The sequence below is a fragment of the Balaenoptera borealis genome (genome assembly GCF_965194805.1).
Source record: "Balaenoptera borealis genome assembly, chromosome: 14".
Lineage (NCBI taxonomy): Eukaryota > Metazoa > Chordata > Mammalia > Artiodactyla > Balaenopteridae > Balaenoptera > Balaenoptera borealis.
Window position 1 is genome coordinate 23,710,946 of NC_138875.1, and position 23,581 is coordinate 23,734,526.

General features: G+C 46.5%; 1 protein-coding gene across 5 annotated transcripts in view; it reads left to right on the forward strand.

The window, feature by feature from the left end:
• MYO5B (myosin VB) overlaps positions 1-23,581 on the forward strand; it is a 360,038-nt gene that overhangs the window by 197,963 nt on the left and 138,494 nt on the right. For all 5 annotated transcript variants that reach the window (XM_082355410.1, XM_082355408.1, XM_082355411.1 and 2 more), the window contains exons 5-8: positions 8,052-8,208; positions 15,872-16,015; positions 17,586-17,667; positions 23,316-23,423. In XM_082355410.1, coding sequence (XP_082211536.1) covers positions 8,052-8,208; positions 15,872-16,015; positions 17,586-17,667; positions 23,316-23,423 — 491 coding nt within the window. The remainder of the gene's footprint in view (positions 1-8,051; positions 8,209-15,871; positions 16,016-17,585; positions 17,668-23,315; positions 23,424-23,581) is intronic.

Here is a 23,581-nt window from a genome sequence, read left to right on the forward strand (position 1 = left end):
TTTTCTTGTTGAGTTTCTAAAGAAAGTGTCATACCATATATAGTACTGTCATTCTTTTTTAGTTGGCATTGCTTCTAAGATTCATTTTCATTGTTTTCTTAGTCTGTCTCCCAGTTATTAACTCTGTCCCTGGTACTGACACAAATATCTTTGTTCAACAGAAATTCTTGATTAAAAATTCTTTGTATCCCCATTCTCTGGTGCAGTTCTTTTTCTTTTTTAACCATAGTAGGTGGCCTGCATTGTGATGATGATGTTGAAAATATCATTAGAGACTAGACAGATATAGACAGGCAAGAGACAGTAGATTGATTATCCCATTAGTGAATAGAATATATTCTACCGACACACCTAAATTTTCAGATGATTTGTTACTGGGGAAGAAACGATGGAGGGACTTAATGATGTGTTCAGAAACAGGGCATCCTTCCTACTGCGCCTTAGCCAGGCTTTTCCTCCCTCCTGCTTTGCACCTCCACTGTGTGTCCGGGTTTTTAGTGGGTTTTGTTCCCACCTCTTCACCTCTCTCAGGGAGTGCCCAATCCAGGGAAAGAGAGTCGCACCTGCCTGAGGCTTGAGGCCCCTGCTGTCAGCCCCCCTCCCATGGGTGAGCTGGGGAAACTGAACTCAGGGCAGGAACCACCAAGTTTGGTTTGCAGGCAGTAAGTTGCACATGTCTAGGGGGCACCAGACCCTGGCCTCAGCCTATATAGACCACCATACATGACAGCCCTTACTAGGGCTCTTTTCTTGACACAATCCAGGTGCTGGCCTGCCCATCCAAGCCCTGCATCTGAGATTGGCCGTCATGGAACTTACCATCTAGTGAGGAAGACAACGGTAGAAGGACTACTAAGTAGATCAGTAAAGTATTAGTAAATTGTATGCTGAATGCTATGAAAGTAGGGTGGTCGGGGAAGGGCTTCTGAAGAAGTGATGTTTTAGCTGAGGCAGTGATGCTAAGCCAACCAGCACTGAGGACACCTGCTTCATGTCTAATGTCTTAACCGAGGCTAGATTTGTTAGGGGCTTCACTAATGGATGCTTGATTATACACGAAGGGGCGGTAATGGTGATACAGAGATGTCACAGCATAACCCAGTGGGAAATTGTACAGGGGTAAGGAAGCCTGTGTTCAAGCTTGCACTTGGTGTCTTACTAGCTGAGAACTCCGGGAAGATCACTCGGCCTTTCCAAACTTCAGCTTTATCCTCTTTAAAATGAGAAGTCTGGCACCAATAGTCTCATGAGTCCTAAGCAAGAGATAACATGGCCAAGAGTTTTGTACATCATTCGAGCATGATGTGAGTAGGTGGTGGTCATTAATTACAATGAAAAGTAGTAAGGCGTGAGCCGCCATCAGAATATGATTGAGTACCAGGCATTAAGAGTTGTGAGGTCAAAGAAGGGAAAATAAGTTTGAACTGGAATAGCTTCAGACAGCTGCAAAGTAGGAAGGAATAAAGAAACAAGCCCTGTGTCGCTTGAGCGTCGTGAACAAAGAGAAGAGTGGCACGTGATAAAGCTGGAAAGAGAGGTGCTGGTTCACGGAGGGCATTGGAACATGATCCCAGAGCTGGGATCTTGGAAGCAGAGGGGTTCCATTGGACGGCTTAAAGCAGGGGGAGAGGTTTGATCCAATATTCACGACAAAAGGTCATACAAAAAGGTTGCCTTACAGAAGGATGACAGTGAGGGTTAGAAAGCTGCTATTACAATGCTTGTCAGAGATGATGATGGCTGGGACTAGGAGGTCCAGAGAAGAGAGCCGTCTGTACTGGGAGGTGAATTCAATAGGGCATGCTGGCTGGAGGGAAAAGGAGGAATCCACAGTGACTCCCAGGTTTCTGGTTGAAGTGGGTGAGTGGAGGCTGGTGCCACTTACACAGAGGAGGCCTGGGTCGGGGCACGGGAAGTGACGGTGAGGCTTTGGCCCCAGGAACCCTGCAGGTTCAAGGTTAAAGCAAGTGCCCGCCCTCCGGGAGCTCTCAGTTCAGTGACTGATGTGTGGACGCACTGTGGCAGTTAGAACAGGGGATTCCAGGTGGGAGGATGATGGTGCCACACCCGTCCACAGGTGGAGGGCCTGGTCTCATTGTCACAAGCCGGGGCTTCTCTCAGTCAGAATCGGCTGAAGCAGTGCTTTCCTGATGGTTCTGTGTGCGCATTGCTGATGGGGAGGCCACGGGTGATGAATTATTCTCTGCGGGAAACCCAAACAAGACAACACTTCAGCGGGGTGTCCCCGCAGTTCCCGCAGTGTCTCCCTGGCTGATCAGTGCTCTGCAGTGTGGACCTCAGGTGCCTGGACAGCCGCCTTTTCCACTCTCCAAAAATGGGGACGGGGAGAGAGGTTGGCCTTGCTCAGGGAGCTTCAAGTGCTGCAGTGATTTGGTGGGAAACTTTTACCAGAAAAGCAGGTGGCTTAGCAGCAATTAAATCCTGCCTCTCAGATGTCACAGACAGGGATCCAGTGTGAATCAGGGAGAGTCTGTGGTGCATGTGTTGGTTACTGGTGTTTTACCTGGAAGCTGGAGAGTGGCTGGTACCTGACCGGGAGTCCTGTGCTCTTGCCTGATGCACAGGCCTTCAAGGGGCTTTTCCTGCTTAGGGTGGTGCTGCCTTCCTGAAGACAGCCTGGGCCTGAGTAACGGCTGGTATTTCACGGTATGAGATGGCCATGGCCATGGGTTAATTTTTCTAAATACAGGCAGACCTTGTTTTATTGCCCTTTGCTGTATTGTGCTTCACAGATAATGCCTTTTTTTTTTTTTTTTTTACAAACTGAAGGCTCGTGGCAACCCTGTGTCAAGCAAGTCTATCGGCACCATTTTTCCAACAGCATTTACTCACTTCAAGTCTCTGTGTCACATTTTGGTATTTCTTGCAGTATTTCAAACTTTTTCACAATTATTCTATTTGTTACCGTGATCTGCGATCAATGATCTTTGATGTTACCATTGTAATTGTTTTGGGGTGCTACGAACCACACCCATGTAAGAGGGTGAAGTTAATTGATAAGTGTGTTGTGTGTTCTGCCTGTTCCTCCAACCAGCCGTTACCCCATCTCTCCCCCTCTCCTCAGGCCTCCCTATTTCCCGAGACACAATATATATATTTTTTCTCCTAACTTGCCCCTCCCCCCTTCCTTCTTCCCTCTGTTTTTTTTTGTTTGTTTGTTTTAACATCTTTATTGGAGTATAATTGCTTTACAATGGTGTGTTAGTTTCCGCTTTATAACAAAGTGAATCAGTTATACATATACATATGTTCCCATATCTCTTCCCTCTCTCGTCTCCCTCCCTCCCACCCTCCCTATCCCACCCCTCTAGGTGGTCACAAAGCACCGAGCTGATCTCCTTGCGCTATGCGGCTGCTTCCCACTAGCTATCTATTTTACGTTTGGTAGTGTATATATGTCCATGCCACTCTCTCTCTTTGTCACAGCTTATTTTTATTTTTATTTTTTTTCCAAGACACAATATTGAGCTTAGGCCAATTAATAACCCTACAATGGCTCTAAGTGTTCAAGTGAAAGGAGGAGTCAGTCGCTGCAGCAAACTGCACTGTGGTCTTGTTTTAAGAAATGGTCACAGCCGTCCCAGCCTTCAGCACCACCACTCTGACCAGTCAGCAGCAGGACGCCCCCCCAGGCAAAAAGATTACAGCTGGCTGAAGGCTCAGATGGTGGTTAGCATTTGTTTTTTGCAATAAATTATTTTTAAATTAAGGTGTGTACATTGTTTTTTTTAGACATAATGCTATTGTGCACTTACTAGACTACAGTATAGTGTAAACATAACTTACATGTACTGGGAAACCAAAAAATTCATGTGACGCTTTACTGTGATATTCTCTTTATTGGGATATTTGCCTTATTGTGGTGGTCTGGAAACGAACCTGCAGTATCTCCAAGGAATGCCTGTAAAGGGAACCTCACTGGGCTCAGGAGAAAAGGACCGACTGAAAAGCACATGGACCCAAGTTGTCAGCTAAGCCATGTCTGTAACTGGGCCGAATGGATGGAGCCATACCTTGGTTGTGTTTTTGAAGGACACTGGGTAGAATTCCATGCTCATAAATATCTCCCCCACAACCAGCCCTAAGTAATGGAAGTTTGAAACTGAGAGCTTTTCCCCACCCACACTTCCTTTTACAATTTTGATCACGGAATCATCGAATGTCAGAGACAGATTAAATCACTGGGGGAGTCCATGTCACAACCTTGTACTTGACAAGATGAAAAGACAGAGGCCCAGAGAAAAGAAGTGACCCAAGGTCACACAGCAAGTAAAATGACCACACAGGGCCTGACATCAATATGGGATGAGAGGTGACAATGCCTCACAAGTGGCACAAAGCAAATGACGTGAGACTTTAGAAGGCAGAGAAATAATTGCCTGCTGGGCTGCCTGAGACAGGTCGGACTTCAGTAGAAGGGTGTATGTTGAAGGTGATTTCAGGTAGGGGGAAAACCATAAATGGCAGTGCTGGGAAAGTGTGCAGTTTCAGAGACTGACGCGTAGCTCGTTTTGTCTGGACTATAATACCCTCATCTTATACAAAGTGTAGAGATCGTTTCATATAATCTTGCAGCAAATCTGTAAGATGGGGGTATCCTCTGTAATGTGGTTAAGGCTTACAAAGAGCCTGCTGATGGCTGAACCAGGACTCAGGCAAGATCCTTAGACCAAAAGCCCGGTGTTCTGTTCTTAGCACCATAGTCTGCCGACGCTTATCAAGGGCTTTAGTGTTGGGATGTGCATTGTGGAGGGGTTCAACTAAGGAGTTTGGACTTGATTTGGTAAGCGATGAGTAGTTAACTTTTTTTGAGCAGGGAGAGCGTGATTAGAGCTGTGCTTTAGACATTTAATCTGGCAGGAATGTTAGGATGAATTAGAGACCTAGGTCCCTAAGTCAAGGTGACCACCTAGAAGAGCATGAGCATGGTTGGGGATCAAAGTCATAAGAGACTGGACTGAGATAATCTGAGGGTCAGGAGGTCAACTCCCTTGCCCAAAGTCAGACAGCTAAGCAGTGCACGTGAGCTTCAAAATCAAGTTGTTTTTACTACCCGTATTCTGGTCTTGTGTTCTCTAGTTGAGTTGGAAGCGAAGCTAATATGGGTAGAACAGACTGAAGATGCTGTTACACATCATCCCCAAGGCCAGCTTATGGGCCGTGACAAATAGTGTACAGATACGTCATGTGCACCCGGCCATGTAGTAGACTAAGAATGGGCGTAGGTAGGATGTGCAGAAGTGCAGTGAAACTAAATAAAAATCATCAATTTTTAAAAATATTTTAAGTTGGTCTCAGTAAGGGGAGTTGTTAAAAGGTCCTTGTTGGTCTAAGAAGAGTTGAATTTCCCTGACTTTAGTCTTATCAGCATCAATTTGACTATCCACCAAATTAGGTGGGAGTTAGCACTAATGGTCGTTGCCCAGACTCCCTCATGCCCAAGAGCCTCGAGTGTAAAGATTTGAAACACTTGGGGATGTTTATAACCCCTGATAATAGTTTGGCCACGTATATGCATTTTCATCAAAACACCAACGTTAGCTTCCATGTCCTGCCAGTTTTTTGTTTCCCTGCCTTGATTCCCTCTCTTTGTGAGGTCCTGACACTTTGTTGTCACGTGAAGTAGCCCTGCCTTTTTGCCTTTCTGGCCACTTACACTTGGAATAGCCTGCTTGGTCCTCAAAGTTTTCTGCCTCTTGTATGAGTCATTCTCTTTCCTGAGCAGTGTGTGACTTTTCAGTCGTTTCCCAATGATGCACAGGGTGATGCCCATCTTGACACAGCAAGTGAAAAGTGACAGGTGTCACTGGTCTGTGCCACCTTTTTTGTGCCAGATGTAGTATGTTATCTGGGTCTCTTCGCAGTTCAGTTCCCTCTGTGTGCTGTGTTGCCGCAGGGAGCCTGGCAGCACTCACGACCCCCAGCCCCCCACCAATCTGATTAATTCTCTCCTGGCATCCACATATTGCTCCCAGGGATCCTTATTAAGTTCTTTGGACAGTATATACCTCCCCATTCGATGTGGTTCTCTGTGGAGGACTAAGTCTTAGACACAACCTGTGCTCATCCTTTTTAGGTTAAACATACAGACTTTGAGCAAAACTGCAAACTTTTGGGTATGGCTCCTGCAATTTAGTTCTCCTTGTTGCAGGTTCAGGTGGTTTTAAAGGTGGCATCAAGCTTGGTTCTCTTTCATAGGTCTAAAGCCCAGCTTGTTAGACCCTTAGTCCCTGGGGATGGTTGTGCTTCTGAGCAGTTCTCTAAGGAGTTGATTGTGATGGTATTGAGAAGAGGAGGGGTGATACCTGTCCTGGTCCCCAGGGTCCAGTGGATGTCATATCAGATTTAAACAACAAGTGAGAATGGGAACTGTAGGCATCCACAGGCTTCTTCAGAGGCCACCTTTCAATATGAGGTTTTCACAGAACCAAGGAGAGGAGAAACACACTCTCATGACCGTGGTATCCTAGAGCTACAAGGGCGCTCCGAAAGCCACATCTTATTCCATCCTCCAAATACTAGGTGAGATTCTATGTAACTTCTCAGGTAATTGGTTGTATAGCCAATTTGAAAGATCAATTTTTTCGGCTTCATCTTCTCAATAGCATCTACTAGCCACCTGTATTCACTCAGGTCCCTCCCCATTTAATGATGGTGTGTGTGAGCTGAGACTGCTCAGCTCGTTGCTGACCTTGAAGAGCAGCTGAAGGTTAAGGTTTCTTCAGCCCAGCTACCGCACCTGACTCTCCCCCGGGGGCCCCCCTTTCAAAGCGGTTCTTGTCTGTCTTTCTAGTTCACCTCTAGTTGACATCCGTGTCATCACACCACTTTTTCAGCTTCTCAGCTGTTGGCCCAGAAGCAGGGCCAACATTCACCCACCTGTGCTGATCAGGTACAGTCTACCTGTGCTGATAATTACCAAGGTGGGGCAGGCCGTTCTTTCTGTAGCCAGCCCTGCCCAGGAAGCCACAGGAGCTGGTGTTAGGAGTACTGGGCTGGTGCCAGGAGACCTGTGTTCTAAACCTGACTTCACACTTCTCGGTTTCTTCACCTGGAAAGGAAGAGGGCTGGTTGATCCCTAAGTTGGCTTCTCCTCCAACATAATATTTTATCTCGGGTGCATTCTCTATACCAGGAACTGTTAAAGGTACTGCAGATTGAAAGCGAAGTGCCTGCCGTCCTCCTGGCAGTGGATTTGTGGGCTGGAGGTAGATGGCTGAGTATAGCTCTTGCAAGCAATTCGTTTCCCAAACTCGTGGCCCAGATGTTTGTTCTTGCTCCCAGCTTGAACATCCATGTTCCTTGGAGACTAGATAGGCTGAGTTTTCCATTACTTGTCTGTCTTGTATCTGTCTCAAAGGGATACATACAGATACATTTTATCTGATGTAGAGTATCTACTCTCTGCCTCCCATTTAGTCTGACTGAACTCCCTCTTATTGCAATCGATAGCTGTTTTATCTAATTTCTGGGAAACTTGAGGCAAGATCAGCCTGGTGGTTAGTAGCATGCCCTTTGTGATAGATCTACATGAACAAAAATGTTCAGAACTGTGTCTGCTGGCATGCTAGACTCAAATACAAGAGGAGAAGAAAAGAACCTTGCTCTTGAAGAAAGTGGCACAAGATGGGCATGTAACAGAAAGGCGAGATTATGTAACTGAAAGTGTATATTTATGTAAGTTCTCAGGGGATGTCTATGTAAGGGAGTGGTCTGTGGGGTACTGCCTCCAGAGAGAGCTTGGGAGAGTGACCCGACGGCTACATCCCCGTTCCCTCAGGTCATAAAATAGGATTTGTAAGCCCTTCTCAGAGCTTCTTTCTCCCACTTTCAGATCTTGTGCAAGCAAGCGTATGAAGGAAGGTGGGCTATTTTTACGCTGCCCCTCACATTTACTCCTAAACAAGGGAGGGATGCTCCTGATTGGGTTTGGGCCCTTGTCAACAGTGTCACTGGAAGGCGACAGTGTCATTGGAAGGCGACCATGCCTTTCCACGGCCAGCGACTGACCGAGGCTTTTTCCTTTGCAGAGATGAGAAGAACCAGTCCATCATAGTCAGCGGGGAGTCTGGAGCCGGCAAGACCGTGTCGGCCAAGTACGCCATGCGCTATTTCGCCACGGTGAGTGGCTCGGCCAGTGACACCAACATCGAAGAGAAGGTCCTGGCGTCCAGTCCCATCATGGAGGTAAAGCCATGCAAATGTCCTTGGCCTTCTTGGCTGGAGTCCCTTCTGCTGGCACTAAGACTGCTGAGCATCCAGCCTCGCGTGGCCGATCACAGAGTTCTTGGAAGCCACTCACGTGGTCAGCATTCATGCCTCTCCCCAAGAACCCATTGTCCACTGCTGAGGGAAGAATTTCAAAGGTGCGCCTAAAACCACAGATTTGGGAATATTCTGACCTGGTAGCCCAGGTCCCCAATATTGGATAGAGTGACCTCTTCATGTTTTCCTTGTTCCTTGACTCTGCTGAATACTGTTGTGACAGTCCTCCCCCATCTACAGCCATCTCTGCTGTGTTCCTCCCCCCTGCTGCCATCCTGTGTCAGCAAATCAGTGTCCCACCAAAACCATTTGATGCTATGAAGGTCTGCTGAATCAGGAGGGCAGTCTTCATGGCGGTGAGGAGGCCTAGATAAAAGATTCCCCTTTTTCCCAAAAAATATTTGGACGTTTTATCTTTGGGGGGGAGATAGAGTCAAAAGCTATGTGACGACACAGAATCTGTTGAAGATCCTCAGAAAATGTTACCTTTGTTGGCATGGACAGGTCTTGCCTGTCTCTTCACCACCCCTACCTCCCGGCTGGGTGGCCTCAGAGCGGCCGATGCAAGTGCAGGGCCAGAGATATTTCCAAAACCTTGGGTCTAGCTATAGTAAACCATGTTATAGGGTCAGAACTCCATTTCTCTTTTTCTTCTGTTCCTTATAAAAGCTTCATTCTCATGGAGTTGAGCTAAATGGCTGCACAGTCCCTGAGCCAGCTTTGATTTCCTGCCTTTGAAGCTGAGGCTCTTCATTATTGTCTGGGCTGCAGTCTGGTAGGAGTAGGCCCTTCTGCCAGCCCCGAACAGCCCCTTTGTTTCAATAAGAAGAAATTCGGTTGAGGCCAAAAGCTGCCAAAACAGCATCAGGTTTCTCTGCACAGCCTTGAGCCCCGTCGATTACGACACAAAGCACCAGTGTGGTTGGTCCTTCAGATTATTTTGGAGCTGGCAGAACAAGAACCTGCCTGGACCTTCCCAGGTCCCCTCTCTCTCCCTCTTCCTTTATCAAGTGCAGGAGTAAATTGAGTCTCAGTTCATAGGAGCTCGTTGATTATCCACGCAAACTCTCCTGCCTACAGAGTTGCATTATCCAGAGAACTTTTACTCTCTGCTGAGTAATCAGACACACTGTGTTCACTAAGAATTAGACAAAAGCAAGTTTTGGTATCTGCTCTTGTATGAATTGGGAAATGGTCAATACAGTTGAAGGCATTTTTACCAAACAGATAAAAACAAACAAAAAAACACTTTTATTAGATTACAGTTGTTCTTAAACTTGACTGTGCATCAGAATCGCCTGGAGGCCTTGTTAAAGCAGATAGCTGGGCACCACCCCCAGAGTTTCTGGTTCAGAAGGGCCTGAGAATCTGCATTTCTCACAAGTTCCTAGGTGATCCTGATGCTGCGGATCTGTGTCCAACACCTGTTTGAGAACCATTTATTGAATAAATATTAAAAAGGTAGGAAGGAGTCACTGGAAAATATGGAAGAAAAGGGAATAATCCCCCATGATCCTACAACCTGCTAATAATTGTTCCATATTTTGGTATATTTCCTTCCAACTTTTTCACTGAATATTATAGTATATGCCTTGTCCCCATATTATTAAGCTTTTTACAAACTTATTGGCTGCGAACATACATTAATAGATGGTTTTACCATAATTTAACTTCCTTTTGTCAGACATTTAGTTGGTAGCCTCTTTGCTCAGAGCATTTATTCTAAGCCCCAAGGTGGCGGCCTGGCCATGGCCTGGATTCAGGAGACGATCATGGACTTGAGTCCACACCCCCCCTTGGGCTGTCTACTGCACTTAAATGGAGGCAGCTAAGACAGCACTCTACGATTAGCATCACGTTTCATCTTAGGTGGGAGTGAGACCAGGATTTCAGCTTTTCCTTTGCCTCTGAGTTTCAAAATTCAGTTCATCTTTTAGGTAGTAAGATTGCAGAGACACAGAGTACCTCTTCTTTTGGAGGTAAAGTACGTAGTTATTCTGGACAAAACAGGGAAGGGAAGAAACCTGTTTGATCTCTGGTGACTGAACACAGTTCTTGTTAGCCAAGATAGGAATTTAGTGAAGACAGGTCACCACATTATTAAGCAGGTACAAGACACAGGGGGAATGATTTTTTTTAATTTTATTGTTTTGTTGTAATAAAACATACGTAATGTAAAATTTATCACCTTAACCATTTTAAGTGTGCAGTTGAGTTGTATTAAGTACATTCACAACGTTGTGCAACCATCACCACCATCCATTTCCAGAATTTTTTTTTAATCATCCAAACAGAAACTCTGTACCCATTCAGCAATAACGTCCTATTCTCCCCTCTACTCAGCCTCTGGTAACCTCTATTCTAACTTCTGTCCCTGTGAATTTGCCTCTTTGGTGTCTCTCATACAAGTGGAATCATATGACATCAGTCCTCTTGTGTCAGGCTGATTTCACTTAGCATAATGTTTCCAAGGTTCATCCATGTTGTAGCATGCATCAGGACTTTGTGGGGTTTTTTTAATGGCTGCATAACATTTTGTTGCATGTATATACCACATTTTGTTTATCCATTCCTGCGCTGATAGTTGGGTTGTGTCCACCTTTTGGCCAGTGTGAATAATGCTGCTGTGAACATCGGCGTGCACCTGTTTGGGTCGCTGCTTTGGGAATGTTTTTTAAATGACCGTGATCTGAAATGATCTAATGTTTTCAGTATCTGTTATAGCTTGAGTAGGCTGGTGGACTGCTGGGGAGGCATGGAAGAAATGTGAGAGCAACATGCACGCCCCTAGAGAAGGAGAGTGTGTACATGACCCAGCCCAACCTTGCGTGATGTCACGTAAACAAATGCTACAGTGGTTTGAGCTCAAAACATTACATTTCTACAGTTGTGCAAATTGGTACTTTGAAAATTATGTGGGTAAGTCCAGAGGGCTCATTCTGTCAAGTACAGAGTTTTGTTATCATAGAGACTATCCCTTGAGCTGTTATTGAATATTACATTTGAGAGAAATATTGGACATGAACATGGGGAGGAAGAATTATTGCCAGGAAGAACTCTAGGTGGAATTAGAGTGTTGCCAAGTAGAGAAAGAGCAGCTTCTGCTCTGCCAAGACCCAACTTTTCACAAGTTCAGAGTCTTACTTGGGCCCTTGTGTCAGGAAACCCAGTCGGCTTTGTGGCTCCTCAGAGGGTTACAACCAGTGCACGTCATGTTTTAATCAGGGCACAGCTGATTACTGATGGCTCCAGTCCTGTCCCGGGGAAGGTTGGCACCTCCCAACGAAGCAATCAGTTATGGTCATGTCATCACCTCATTATTTCTGTAGGCCAGCAGCTGCAGATGCCTCCTAGGGAGTCGAAGAGTTGAGGGCCGTCTGAGGAGGCGGAATTCCCAGTGGGCTGCGCTAAGTGGCAGTTGTTTGAATTAAAGGTGGCTTGAGGGTGGATTGGGATTGGCTGGGGTGGATTGGGATGACTTATTGTCAGCGCCAGAACTCTCTGACCCCATTCTGTTTAAGAGCTTGTCAGCACCCTGGGAGTGATTTGTTCACAGGTCTGCACTGATTAAAAAGATATTGCTAGCCAAGAGACTGATAGAGCAGGGACAGAACCCAAGCCCAGCCCAGAGGGGTCACATGGCTTCTTGGGCTGACTGGAGTCTGCAGGCATACAACTCTAGGAGCCCCAGAGACTCCCCTCAACCTGGGAGAAAGAAAGGGGGCTAGGGGTACAGTGAGCAAAATTGACAGAAACTAAGACCAGTTACTATGTAATTTTCAGGGTTTGACTTTTTTTTTAAGCTGAAGAAGCAAGAAGGCCTACAACTATTAACCTATTCATACAAGAATCCGCCCCCAACATACCTTACCTTCTCCTCTTGTTTTCTCTCATGTTTCAACACACTCTAGCCATTCCTCACTTGTTGGGGCTCTCACATACCTCTCTCCGTTTGCCTACACTATATTTATAAATAAAATTCCTTTTCCTTCCCCACTGGTAAAATTCTACTCACCCTTCAAGATCCAGTTCATCTTACACTTCTTAAAGCTTTTCCTGTTCTGCCAGCATTGGCTAATTTCTCCCTTCTCTGTTTCCACACTGGTTGATATGCATCTCGTTATTGTATAATCCCAATCATATTAAAGTGATTTGTTGCAGTCCATTTTTACTTTACTACATATTTGTATATGTATAAACCAGAAAAAAGGTAGTTCTTTTATATCACATATAAATGGTATCATATTCTGTTAACCACTTTGCAACTTGCTTTTCACTCATTGTTTTTTTATTTATCCATGCATCATGCTCTAGTTTAGTTTAACAGCTTTTCGGCATCCCATTTATGAATATTCCACATTTTATTTATCTCTTCCTCCTATTGGTAGACATTTAGATTGTATTTTTTATTGTTAAATACAGGCTGCATTCAACATTCTTTTGCGCACCCACTTGTACACTTGTGTGAGTTTCTCTAGGTAGTATCTAGAAGTACAGTTGCTGGATTGTTAGGTCCTGCAGGTCCTTCACACACGTGTAGAAGTTGGAAGTTCTTCATGCCTAGAGTAGAGTTTATGGTTTGGTAGTAATAATACAAACAACCCCTTCCCTTTGTGGGTACCATTATATACTTTCAAAGTACTTGTAGATCCATTATATCACTTCTCAAAGCAGCCTAGTGAGGTAAGGAGGATAGACCTTTTGGCAGTGATCTTTAGACTGTTGGCAAGCTTTCCCTAAGCTACCACAAGGAGTGATCTCAGATATGGTAACGGTTCTTGTTGCCATTTTAGAAATGACAAAATTCGAATTTTTTGAAATTTTGGAATTGAGATTTTTTGTTTGAAACTAGATAATCCTTTAGAATTTTACACAAACTGGCCTTTGCTGATTGCACCCTCCTGATGTTGTTAACATGTTCCTTTGGCCTCTGTATACCCTTTGAAAGGGTAGTAAAATTTAGAGGCTTGATTAGATTTAGGTTTGTTTGTTTGCGCGTTTGTTCTTAAAATCCAAGAACCCTTTATTGGTGGTGTTATGTATTCCCATCAAGACGCACAGAATATTTAGGTGTCTTTTGGTGATGTCAGCAGCCATTGCTTATGCCTAGATCTATTAATTCATCAGGAGTTACAAAATGGTGACGTTCTCATTCTATTTTTCCTCTTGCATTTATCAACTGGAATAAGTTTAGGAAGAGAAACTTCTCCTTGCCAACTAGTTACGCTGATAGAGTTTACACAGGGAAGTTAGGATGGATGTTTGATTCTTTATCTACTGGTTGTCAGAGTAATGAGTTGGTTCCCTGCCATCCTCTGAAAGGCTTTTCTCCCCTTTCTTATGAAAAGGTAAAAGTGAGGATTCATGTCTTTGTCTTTATCCTTTGATTTGACCTGGCTGTTTGAGATGAGAGAAGTCACCCACATGGGTGGCAGCTCCTGTCTGGTGGTGAGTAGTTTGGAGAGTTGGAAAAGGACTGTGAAACCAAGTGGAATGAACACAGACTGTGGACTCAGTTATATCTGAATTTATATCTTGGTGTTGGCACTTCCCAGCCATGTGACCCTGGGCACACTGCTTACCCTCTCTAAGCCTAAATTTTCCCATAAGTATGAGGAAAGTTGATAATGCCTCTCCCTGGGATTCTTGTCTGGATTCAGGGAAACTAAAGGGATCCCAGCCCAGGACCTAGCTTGTGATGGAGGCCTGGGAAACCATCACTTTTACCTGCATTTTAGGGAATACAGCCCTCCTTGCCACTTTTCAAACAGAATAGGCTTCCTGAAGTCTGACAGTGGCTTGTCACATGGTGCCTTGAAGGATCAGGGCTCTCTTGGAAGTGGGTGCAGTGAAGCCTCTGCTGAGATGATGAGGTTGGTGGGTGCTGAGGGGCATGAGTGATGACGTAAACTCCTCGGATTAGTCATCTCTCTGACAGTCGTTTCCGCTTGGCCAGACTCCAGCCTCGCCCTGACCTTAGGGGCGTGTTCCATGCTCCATGGTTCCCTTCAGAGCGATGCAATGTACTGGGGTTACACTTTCCCCACTTTCCTACAGAGGTACACACTGTATATGTGATGTATAGGTTGCTGTATACACTTTAAACCCTAAAAGAAAAAAATATGTATTCATGACCCTAACAGGAGATTTTAGGGACCTAAAGAGGCAAGTGACCTTCGAGGACAAGGACTTCAAAATTCTTATTTCACAGGAAAGAAAACCAAAACCCAAGTTCATCTATGCTTCCATTCACTCAGATGTTTTGAATGCCTGCTGTGTGCTGGGCACTGGGGTGAGTGCGGGAGGTCCCATGGGGAAGCAGACGTGCACACCCCGCTGTCACGGAGACAGGGTCATGTCTCGTGGAGATGGGGGTTAGGGAAACAAGGGGACGTGCAGAGTGAGGCCTGGGAGAACACATGGCGAGGGAGCTCCCCTCGCTTATGAGGCCAGGGTAAGCCTTCCTGAAGAAGCCACATTTGAACTGAGACCAGAAAGAAGAGGTGGAGGGAGCATGGGCAGAGAGTGTTCCCAGCAGAGGGAACCGTGTTTGTGAAACTTGGGGGGTGGGGGAGGAGGCAGAGAGAACATAGGTCTTTTGAGAAAGAAAAGCAAGTTCAGAATCATAAGAGGCTGGAGACAGAGGGCAAGAGTGATGAGAGGCCAGGCTGGGCTGGGTACCTCAGGGCCTCCGAAATCGTGATCTTCTTTTAGCCTCTTTGTGCCTCAAATGTCCTAGACAACTGAAAAATTACAGTGGATATTTTTCAAGTGTTGTAACCACCTGAAAAGTAAACATGTGAAAGGGGTTTCAATGTTAGTATGTTCATTACCAACCCATCAGCAATGTGATGTTTTATAGAAAGTGAATAATCACACAGTGAGACCAGTCATTTAGCCACTCGTCTTTTACATTATTGTCTCGTGTTTTGAACTGTGTCCCTGCTGCTGTGTAAGAAATAGTACCAAGAGGTTGATGGCTTCCTGATATGTCCTAGTGATTATGTGTGTGTTGGGGGGAGGGGGGCGTTTGACATTTGGTCTCTTTCTAGGAATTACCATTTAACAGTTGGGAATGATATTTGACATTTGATTAGTGGAGACCTGATCAAAGTGGATTAAGCCCTGGAAGATTCCTTTTTCTCACAGAAAGTCTAGAGCTCTTGGGTGCTGGCATTGATTTAGTGGCTCAAGGATGTCAGAGCAGTGGTTTCTGTGATTCTCTAGACCTTTCCCTCGTGGTCCCAAGGTGACTGCTGCAGCTGTAGCCATCACATGCACATTCCAGGTAGGAAAAGGAAGAAGAGAAGAAGGTCAATGGGGTGCACCTTCCAGCTGTTTAGTCCCCTTTAGAGAGACCATCAGTCAACTCATCACTCTCATTGGCCATCGTTAGGAGTAAGGGAAGAAGGAAAATGAAGTTGTTTTGTTTTCTTTTAGCTCGGCCCATTGTCATCCTAATAGTAGAGAGGTTCTAGAAGGAAGGAAGAGGGAGGGAATAGAGGTGCCGCCATGAGCATACAGTCCTGAAATTTAAGAAAACCCGCCATGTTGTGCACACTTTTTGTTTGTTTGTTCTGCACAGGCCATTGGGAATGCTAAAACCACTCGCAATGACAACAGTAGCCGTTTCGGAAAGTACATTCAGATTGGCTTTGACAAGAGGTACCGCATCATTGGGGCCAACATGAGGACCTACCTTTTGGAGAAGTCCAGAGTGGTCTTTCAGGTGAGCCCTGTGACTGGACCTTCTTGTATTTTTTCCCGTGGATTTTTACTCGCTCCACGTTCTGCTCCCTATGCCCAAAGAACATCTCATTGTTTGAACCTGGATTTGGATAGACTTGTTCTTTCGGTTTTCATTTTTTTTTCATTAGTAAGTATTCATTTATAGGCATCAGACCTGAAAAATTTTTACTCAGTATTGATATGTTTCAGTGAGCATTGTTTTTATTTTTATTTATTTATTTATTTTTAAATAAATAAATACCATGCATATACCATGCAAGCACAATATTTATCTATCTATCTATGTATTTATTTATTTATTTATTGGCTGTGCTGGGTCTTTGTTGTGGCACGCAGGCTTCTCTAGTTGTGGAGTGCGGGCTCAGTAGTTGAGGTGTGTGGGCTTAGTTGCCCTGAGGCATGTGGGATCTTAGTTCCCTGACCAGGGAGTGAACCCACGTCCCCTGCATTAGAAGGTGGATTCTTAACTACTGGGTCACCAGGGAAGTCCCAGGGCATTGTTTTTAGATTCAGTCAACAAACATATATTGTTTGTTATGTGCTAGCCCTGTGCTAGTCACCAGAGATACAGTGAAGAATAAGACTGTTGTGTTCTTTGTGGACTTCGGAGTCTTGTGATCAGGGGAATGTCATATAGGGTCTGTGGATTTCAACTTTCACCAGGAATCTTATTTGGTAAGTTATATTAAAAAAAAAACAAAAACCTGCTTGACCGCTTACTTCATTTCCTTTTCAAGTAAATGGAGTTCTCGCTTCTCATGTGACTCAGTTCTTCTTTGCTCGCCTTTTGTCCCCTCCTTCCCAATTACTCTTTGGCCTCTTGGTGACCCTCTTCCTCCTCCACCCTGGCCTTTGGTGGTGGTCATTGCAGTTCACAACCCCGAGAGCGGTTCTCTCCACCTCCCAGGTTTGGTTGGACTACCTGACATCCTTCATTTCACTGCATCAGAGCAAGCAGCCTGCTGTACCGGCTGCGGCTCTGGCCAGACTCCCTGTGGGCTTTCCTCTTCCTTGCTGCCCTTGCTCAGGCCTCTTGAAGCCCCCGTCCCACCCATCACCACCATGACCACTCCGCCAGTTTAAGGCAGGTCTGGCCCCATTGTCCCCTGGAAGTCCTGTCTCAGTCATGGACCTCTCCTGACCATCCCAGCCTGACATGATGGGCAAGGGCGTAGCTTTTACTTAGTTCCAGGCGTCCCAGAGGAGAAAGGGAGCCTGCAGCAGGGAAATGACGGTCAGCCCACCATGAGCCCGGCAGCACGGTACCTGAACGAGTGCTGATCCACCGAGCCGTCCCTTGTGGGGTAGCAGCGATGTTCTGTAGAGGAGGAAAAAGAAAACCCCTGTGTTCTGCATAAATCAAGAGGTAAAAGTCCTCTGGTTGGCAGAAGGCCCCATAACGGTGAATGAAAAACCTGGAGGTGGGAATTGAAGGTGGCAGAGGCGTGAAGGAAAAGCCTTGACCTCTGTCACCCTGGAATTAGAATGGGTGAGGGGACAATCTTGGGGGTCCCTGCCCTTAACACTGCTTAACTGTTTTCCTCCTCCAGGCAGATGATGAGAGGAATTACCACATCTTTTACCAGCTCTGTGCGGCTGCCAGTCTTCCGGAATTTGAAGAGCTCTCACTAAGTAAGTACACGGGCTGCGTGCCCTTTCTGGGGCTGGGCTGCTGCTGCCGCAGGTGGGGCATCTGGGGGCTCTGAGGGAGAAGGTGTGCGCGGCTCAGCGTCCTCTGTCGCGGGTTCTTAGCTCTGCCTCACCTGTGGGCACAGCCCCACCCCTCTGTGAGTTTCATGCCCACAGGAGATGAGAGGATAAGAGGCTGGGGGTGGAACAGTGTTTTGCAGAGCACCAGTGAATTGACATGCATTATTATTTTGAAAAATATGTTTTCACTCTAGACGCCCTGAGAAATGCGTCTCAACCACGAGGATCTGGAGATTTAGCTAATGGGAATCACTTAATTGTGGCCGACGTGTTTTAAGTCATATTTAAGGATTGAGACAAAGAAAAAGAAGGAAGGGGGTGAGGATAAAGCAGGGGTAAGACGGGGTTGGCTCAAGGGGCATATTGATGAATCCCGGGCAACCCCACAGAAGGTGAGAGAGGAACTTAAAGAGTTTAACTGGACCACTGAGCCTCAGCTGGGCAGCAGTGCTCCGATTCCTCGCAAGCAGGCGGGCAGCCTGCCCACATCCACCCTGCAGCCTGGAGGCCAGAGCGGAGCAGTCAGAGTTGGGTGCCAGGGGCATGCGTCAGCGTTTTGCTGCCATCAGGTAGGAAGACAGCCTTTCAGGGGGTCCCAGTCACCCTCCGTTTCTGTTATTATTGTCTGCTAAGAGACTGTTGTCTGCCTGGAGACTGTTGACTTGGAGCTAGTGGAGTTGAGAGCCAGGACAGAGCAAGAAGGGCGAGCAGGCTTTAGTTCTTGACACCATACCGACGTAGCTCTGCTCCTCGGGCCTGGAGCCTTCCCCGTTCTATGTGCGCGGCCCTATCTTGGAATATTGGCTGAGTCCTGCCACTGAGTTCTCCAGGCCATCTGCTGGTGGATGCGTGTGGTGAGGGCACGCCTCAGGGCCATGCAGCTTCCCTGTGCCTGGCCTGTCATCTGTATTTCTGGGAGGTGTGGGTAGGTCCAGTACTAGCAGATGGTGTACAGAGCTGGGTGTCTAGACAGAGGTTAATTGGCTTTTGTGCAACTGTGTGTCTAGACAGAGGTTAGTTGGCTGTTGCGCAACTGTGAGAGAAGTAGACTTCTGAGGCTTTACTGTCCCAGAGCCAAATCCTCACCATCTTAAGGACCCGTCACCAGACCCACCTCTGACCACTCCAGCCTATGCTCCCAGTAGGTAAAATACATCAAGTAGCTCAAACCTTGGTCTGCCCTCCTCACTCTCTGCTTTACTTGCATATGGATTCTGGTGGCACTCAGTGCCTGTGCCATGCAGTTTAGCACTGGCTCCTCCGTTCATTCATTAAACCCCATGCAGGCAAATTAGGCCCTGGGGATGCAGTGTTGAACCAAATGTTGTGGGTCCTGCCCTTGCTTCGCTTACATTTACAATACGGATTAAGAAGGGTATGCTAAGGCGAAGCACAGTTGAGGTGGGTCAGAAGCTGCTCAGGGAAAGTCAAGTTAAATGAGGTCCCAAAGGAGGAAGCCTTGGATGATACACATTAGACTGGTTTTGTGCTGTACTCTAGCTGTTCTGTGCTTGCAGGTCTGATTCTCCCCAGTGAAGTCGTAAACTCCTCGGACAAGGAGTGAATGTTACAAGCCTTGTTTGATGGGCACTGCCCTGAGCTGGCAGCTTGGGGCTCTCATGCTGGCTTACAGTCACAAGGGACCAGGAAGGCAGGCCACGTTAAGGGCCACTGCCATCCTCCCCCCTCCTTCCACAGGCCCAGCTGGACTTCTCAGGGCCAACCTGCGGGAGTTGAAAACTTTTTTCTTAGGGTCAGTTTTATAGAAAATGAACGAATGCTGGTAAGATCCATCTGGCTGTATTTGGACTATTTTATCCCAAACGTAACTTTCAGGTAATAGGAAAGAAATCCTCCTCCCCACCCCCCCACTTACAGGAGTGCATTGAGGAGAAAAATGACTTTTCCTTACTCCGTGTTTCAGCAAGGTGCAGGCTCCTTGGGCCCCTGGCTGGAGCAGTTGAAAACTACCCGATTGGATCCATTTCTTGCATTCTTACCTGCGTGTGCCCTCTGAGAGCATCTTGGAGTGAAGTGAAGAGCCTTTGATAAGCTCTCGTGCTCAGGCATGAGGCTGTCTTCTGCCTTGTGGGTGGATGGGCTGTGAGCCCTGAAGCTTGACGTTTATAGTTCCACAGATAACCCTGGTTGAATGGATGGAAACATCAAATAAATGAAGGACTAGCCAGTGACTTCTAGTGAATATTCAGACCTGCCTCCCCTCCTTCCTTCTTTTCTTCACCTAAACTGTGCCGTTCAAATGCACAGAAATCTCTGTAAGACCCCTTGGCCCTGCAGGAATTTTGTGCATTTGTCTTGAGAATGAAGTGTACAGGTGTGCATACAGCCCCACTTTCCTCTGCCCTGTGGTTGGTGGTCTGTTGCATTAAAATGACCTCGGGATGAGATTTAAAAAAAATAATACAGTGAATAATGTGTTAGAGTGTGAACAAATGATGGTAAAAAGAGGTATAATGGACCCACATTCCCTTAAATGCAGCCTTCAGGTAATAAGGAATAAATCCTTTCTTCTTTTTCGTTTCCGTAGCTGCATAGATACAGTTTTATAAACACCCTCTCTTGCCTTGCACAAGTCAGAGTACAGCCTACCCAGGTGAAGTGCAAACCCTGGGCCGTGGCCTTGATGGTCCATTGCTCTAATCACTGGCTTCACGACCCTTCTGTACACTAGTCTGATCCAGTGAGCCAGTTAATAGGGGATTTTGTGATGTATATCTCCTTGGGAATTCTAAGTAAAGAGAGAGACCCAAACTGGAGGACAAGAGACCCCTCTCTGGGATGGGATGATTGGCTTCACAGGCCTAAAAGGAGAGCTGAGATCCAGGCAGGCAAAGCAAATAGGGGAAGAGTGACTGCATCCTGTTGGGATGTCTGTCTTATTAAGAGGGTCTGGGAGTGACGTTAACAGAGGTGATTGTAGCGTTAAAGCAGATGGAAAGGAGATGATTATTTTGATTGGATTCAAATCATTCAGTAGAGAATGCTGTGATTGGCTGGGGTGGCCCCTGCAGTGATGAACCTGAGCAGGAAGAAGTTACTCTGCTGGGCCTGTGAGTTTGGGAACTCAAAGCAGGGAAGGGTGGGGAGGTCTGTTTCACTCAGAACATCAGTCAGTGGGACCCTGGCCTTTGACAATGAAAGGTCTTTGATAGATGCTGAAAATGCCTCCTTCCCTCCAATATGAAAGCTTAGTGTTCTTTTTGGAGTCTCAGGTGACTCTAGTGTATCAACTGATACTTTTGATTATGATGTAGGTTGTATTTATGGCTAAGTCATGGGATGTCATAGATAACCATCTCCTTAATTGGGTGATCAAGGAATGGGCTCACAGGCCTGGCCAAACCCTGGGTGAGCCTGGGAAACCCCTTAAAGCCCTATGGTGCCCAGTTTGCCTGTCTGAAAAATGGGAGTAAATATACACTTGGCCCTTCATATCTGCAGGTTCTGCATCTGTGGATTCAAGCAACTGGAATTCGATCCATGGTTGTGGAGGGCTGACTGTACTATACCATTTTATATAAGAGACTTGAGCATCCGTGAATTTTGGTATCTGTTGGAGGTGGGGGAGGGGTCCTAGACCCAACTCCCTGTGCATACAGAGGGACGACTGTATTCAGTTGTCTTCATATGGACACAGTAAAAAATCACCAAATGAGGTGTTTTGAAAGGTGAGTGTAAAGGGAAAAAAAGAATTGATGCTTTTATTAAACCCTTGAAGCTGTTACATTACTCCGTGCCAGAGCTTCCAGGGTGATTAGATATGAAAGATCCAAATATGCTATTTTCCACAAAGACCTAACGTGACTTGCTTCATCAGAATTCGCTTCTGCTGTGGCTGTGAGTGAGCCCAGGGCCACAGTCCTTCGTCTCCCACTTCAGGTGCCTGCAGTCATCAGAGTGGGTTGAAGTCACTCCTCCAGGAAGCCTTCCCTCATAAAACATGACCAGTATTCTGCTGTTCATTCCCATGTGCAGTGTTGCCTGTTGGTTGTGTGTGAGACTGGGGTTTGGGGCTGAGTTCTGCCACTTCCTAGCTGGACCTGGTATCGTGGACTTGACCAGTGGGAGGAATTGGCGGAGTGCAGTGTGGCTTGGAGCATAGGATCAAGGTGGGAAGTGGGAGAGACCAGGAAGGAGACGTCTGCAGGGCCATTGATGGCATGAACAGGGGTAGAGCTGAGGAATGACAGTAAGGAAGCCGGTGTATCTGGGACATAGAGGTGGGGATGGAAGGACTAGGCGTGAGTCTGGAGTGGTCGGAGGAGGCCACTTCACAAAAGGTCCTGGAGGCCCTTCTAGGGTGTTGGACCTTTGCCTTGAGGGCAGTGGAGCAGGAGGGTGTCTCCAAAGGGCTTTAAGTAGGGAGTGGTGTGATCAGAGTTACCAGAAGTTTAAAGGAGGATTTAGAAAGGACAGGAGCAGAAGCAGGGAGAAAGACTTAGAGTCTTTTGCAACAGTCCCCAGACAACAGATGCTGAACAGGTCAGACCCTGGATAGTGGCAGTTGGGATGGAGGAAGGAAAGAGACTCAAGAAATTCTTCGGAGATCAAATCGGGAGGACAAAGTGTTGAAGGAGGACTGGGAGTTGCAATGAAGCTGCATCTAAGCATGTGTAACTGATGTGCCTTCAACCGTACGTGCCCAGGTCAAGAGAAAATCATTTAACTGGTGTTTTCAGGGGAGGAGGGAGAACAGCCAGTGTCCAGTTTTGGCATCTTATCAAAATCAAACATTATACACTTAGAAATGCCAAGCACTGGACAGAATTGTACCACACAAAGGCATTGTAGTTTGTGGAAAGTTGAAGTGATTTTCGAGGGTGATTTTGTTGAGGTGCAATTGTTGCCTTACATGCTGGCTCTCAAGCCCTGTAGTTCAGATACTCCCCAGGGCTCGTTGCACTTTTGCCCTCCGCTGAGGATGGCTCTGAATTCTATGATGGAACCTGGGCCCCTCCTCACTAGTCATCCCCAGGCTGTTAGCAGAGGCCTGACTGAAGAGGAAGTAAGCCGGGGGATGAGAGTCTCAGCCTGCATTTGTACACGTGCTTAAATAGCTCAAGGGGCCCCAGCATTTAAAACAAACAAATCGTGTCACTCTGGGCGCATCGTTGCCCCTCATGTGTCAAACGAGGTTGTCAGACTAAGATTATTGACGGTCATGGAAGTCTGGTTCTAGGGTGGGTGTACGTTTTACTGTGTCTATCAGAGCCTTTTAAAAAACAAGTCTGTGGTGAATGCTACTGTAACTTGAACTTGCCATGACTTTTATGTTCCCTTGTTTTTCACATATCAGTTTTAACACAAATGCAACAACAGGTTCTGTCACTGTGTTGTAATTTTCTGTCTTTTGTTACTCAGTTTTCTCTCCCACTTGCCGTTGTCAGTAAAGATGATATTTGAAAGAGTTCCACATCCAGCTGGGAATAAACTCTGGCCCGGGTCAGCTTGCTCAGGGAGTGGACATCCTCGTGGGGCATGGTCTGTGGTGAACCCGGGGATGAAGCGTCCCTCCCGTGCCTGATGCCTCACCTCCTTTCCCACCACAGCCTGTGCCGAGGACTTCTTCTATACGTCACAGGGAGGAGACACGTCCATCGAGGGTGTAGATGATGCTGAGGACTTTGAGAAGACTCGACAAGCCTTCACACTCCTTGGTAAGGAACTTGGGGATGGGGAGAAGGGCCCAGAGGGTTGATTGCGTGGAGAAAAAGCACGGCAGTGTCCCACTTTGCTTGCCAACCTTCATGAGCTGGTGGGGAAGCCCTCTTGCTCTTGGTGAATATCTTCATAGTCTTATTCCATCCCAACCCTT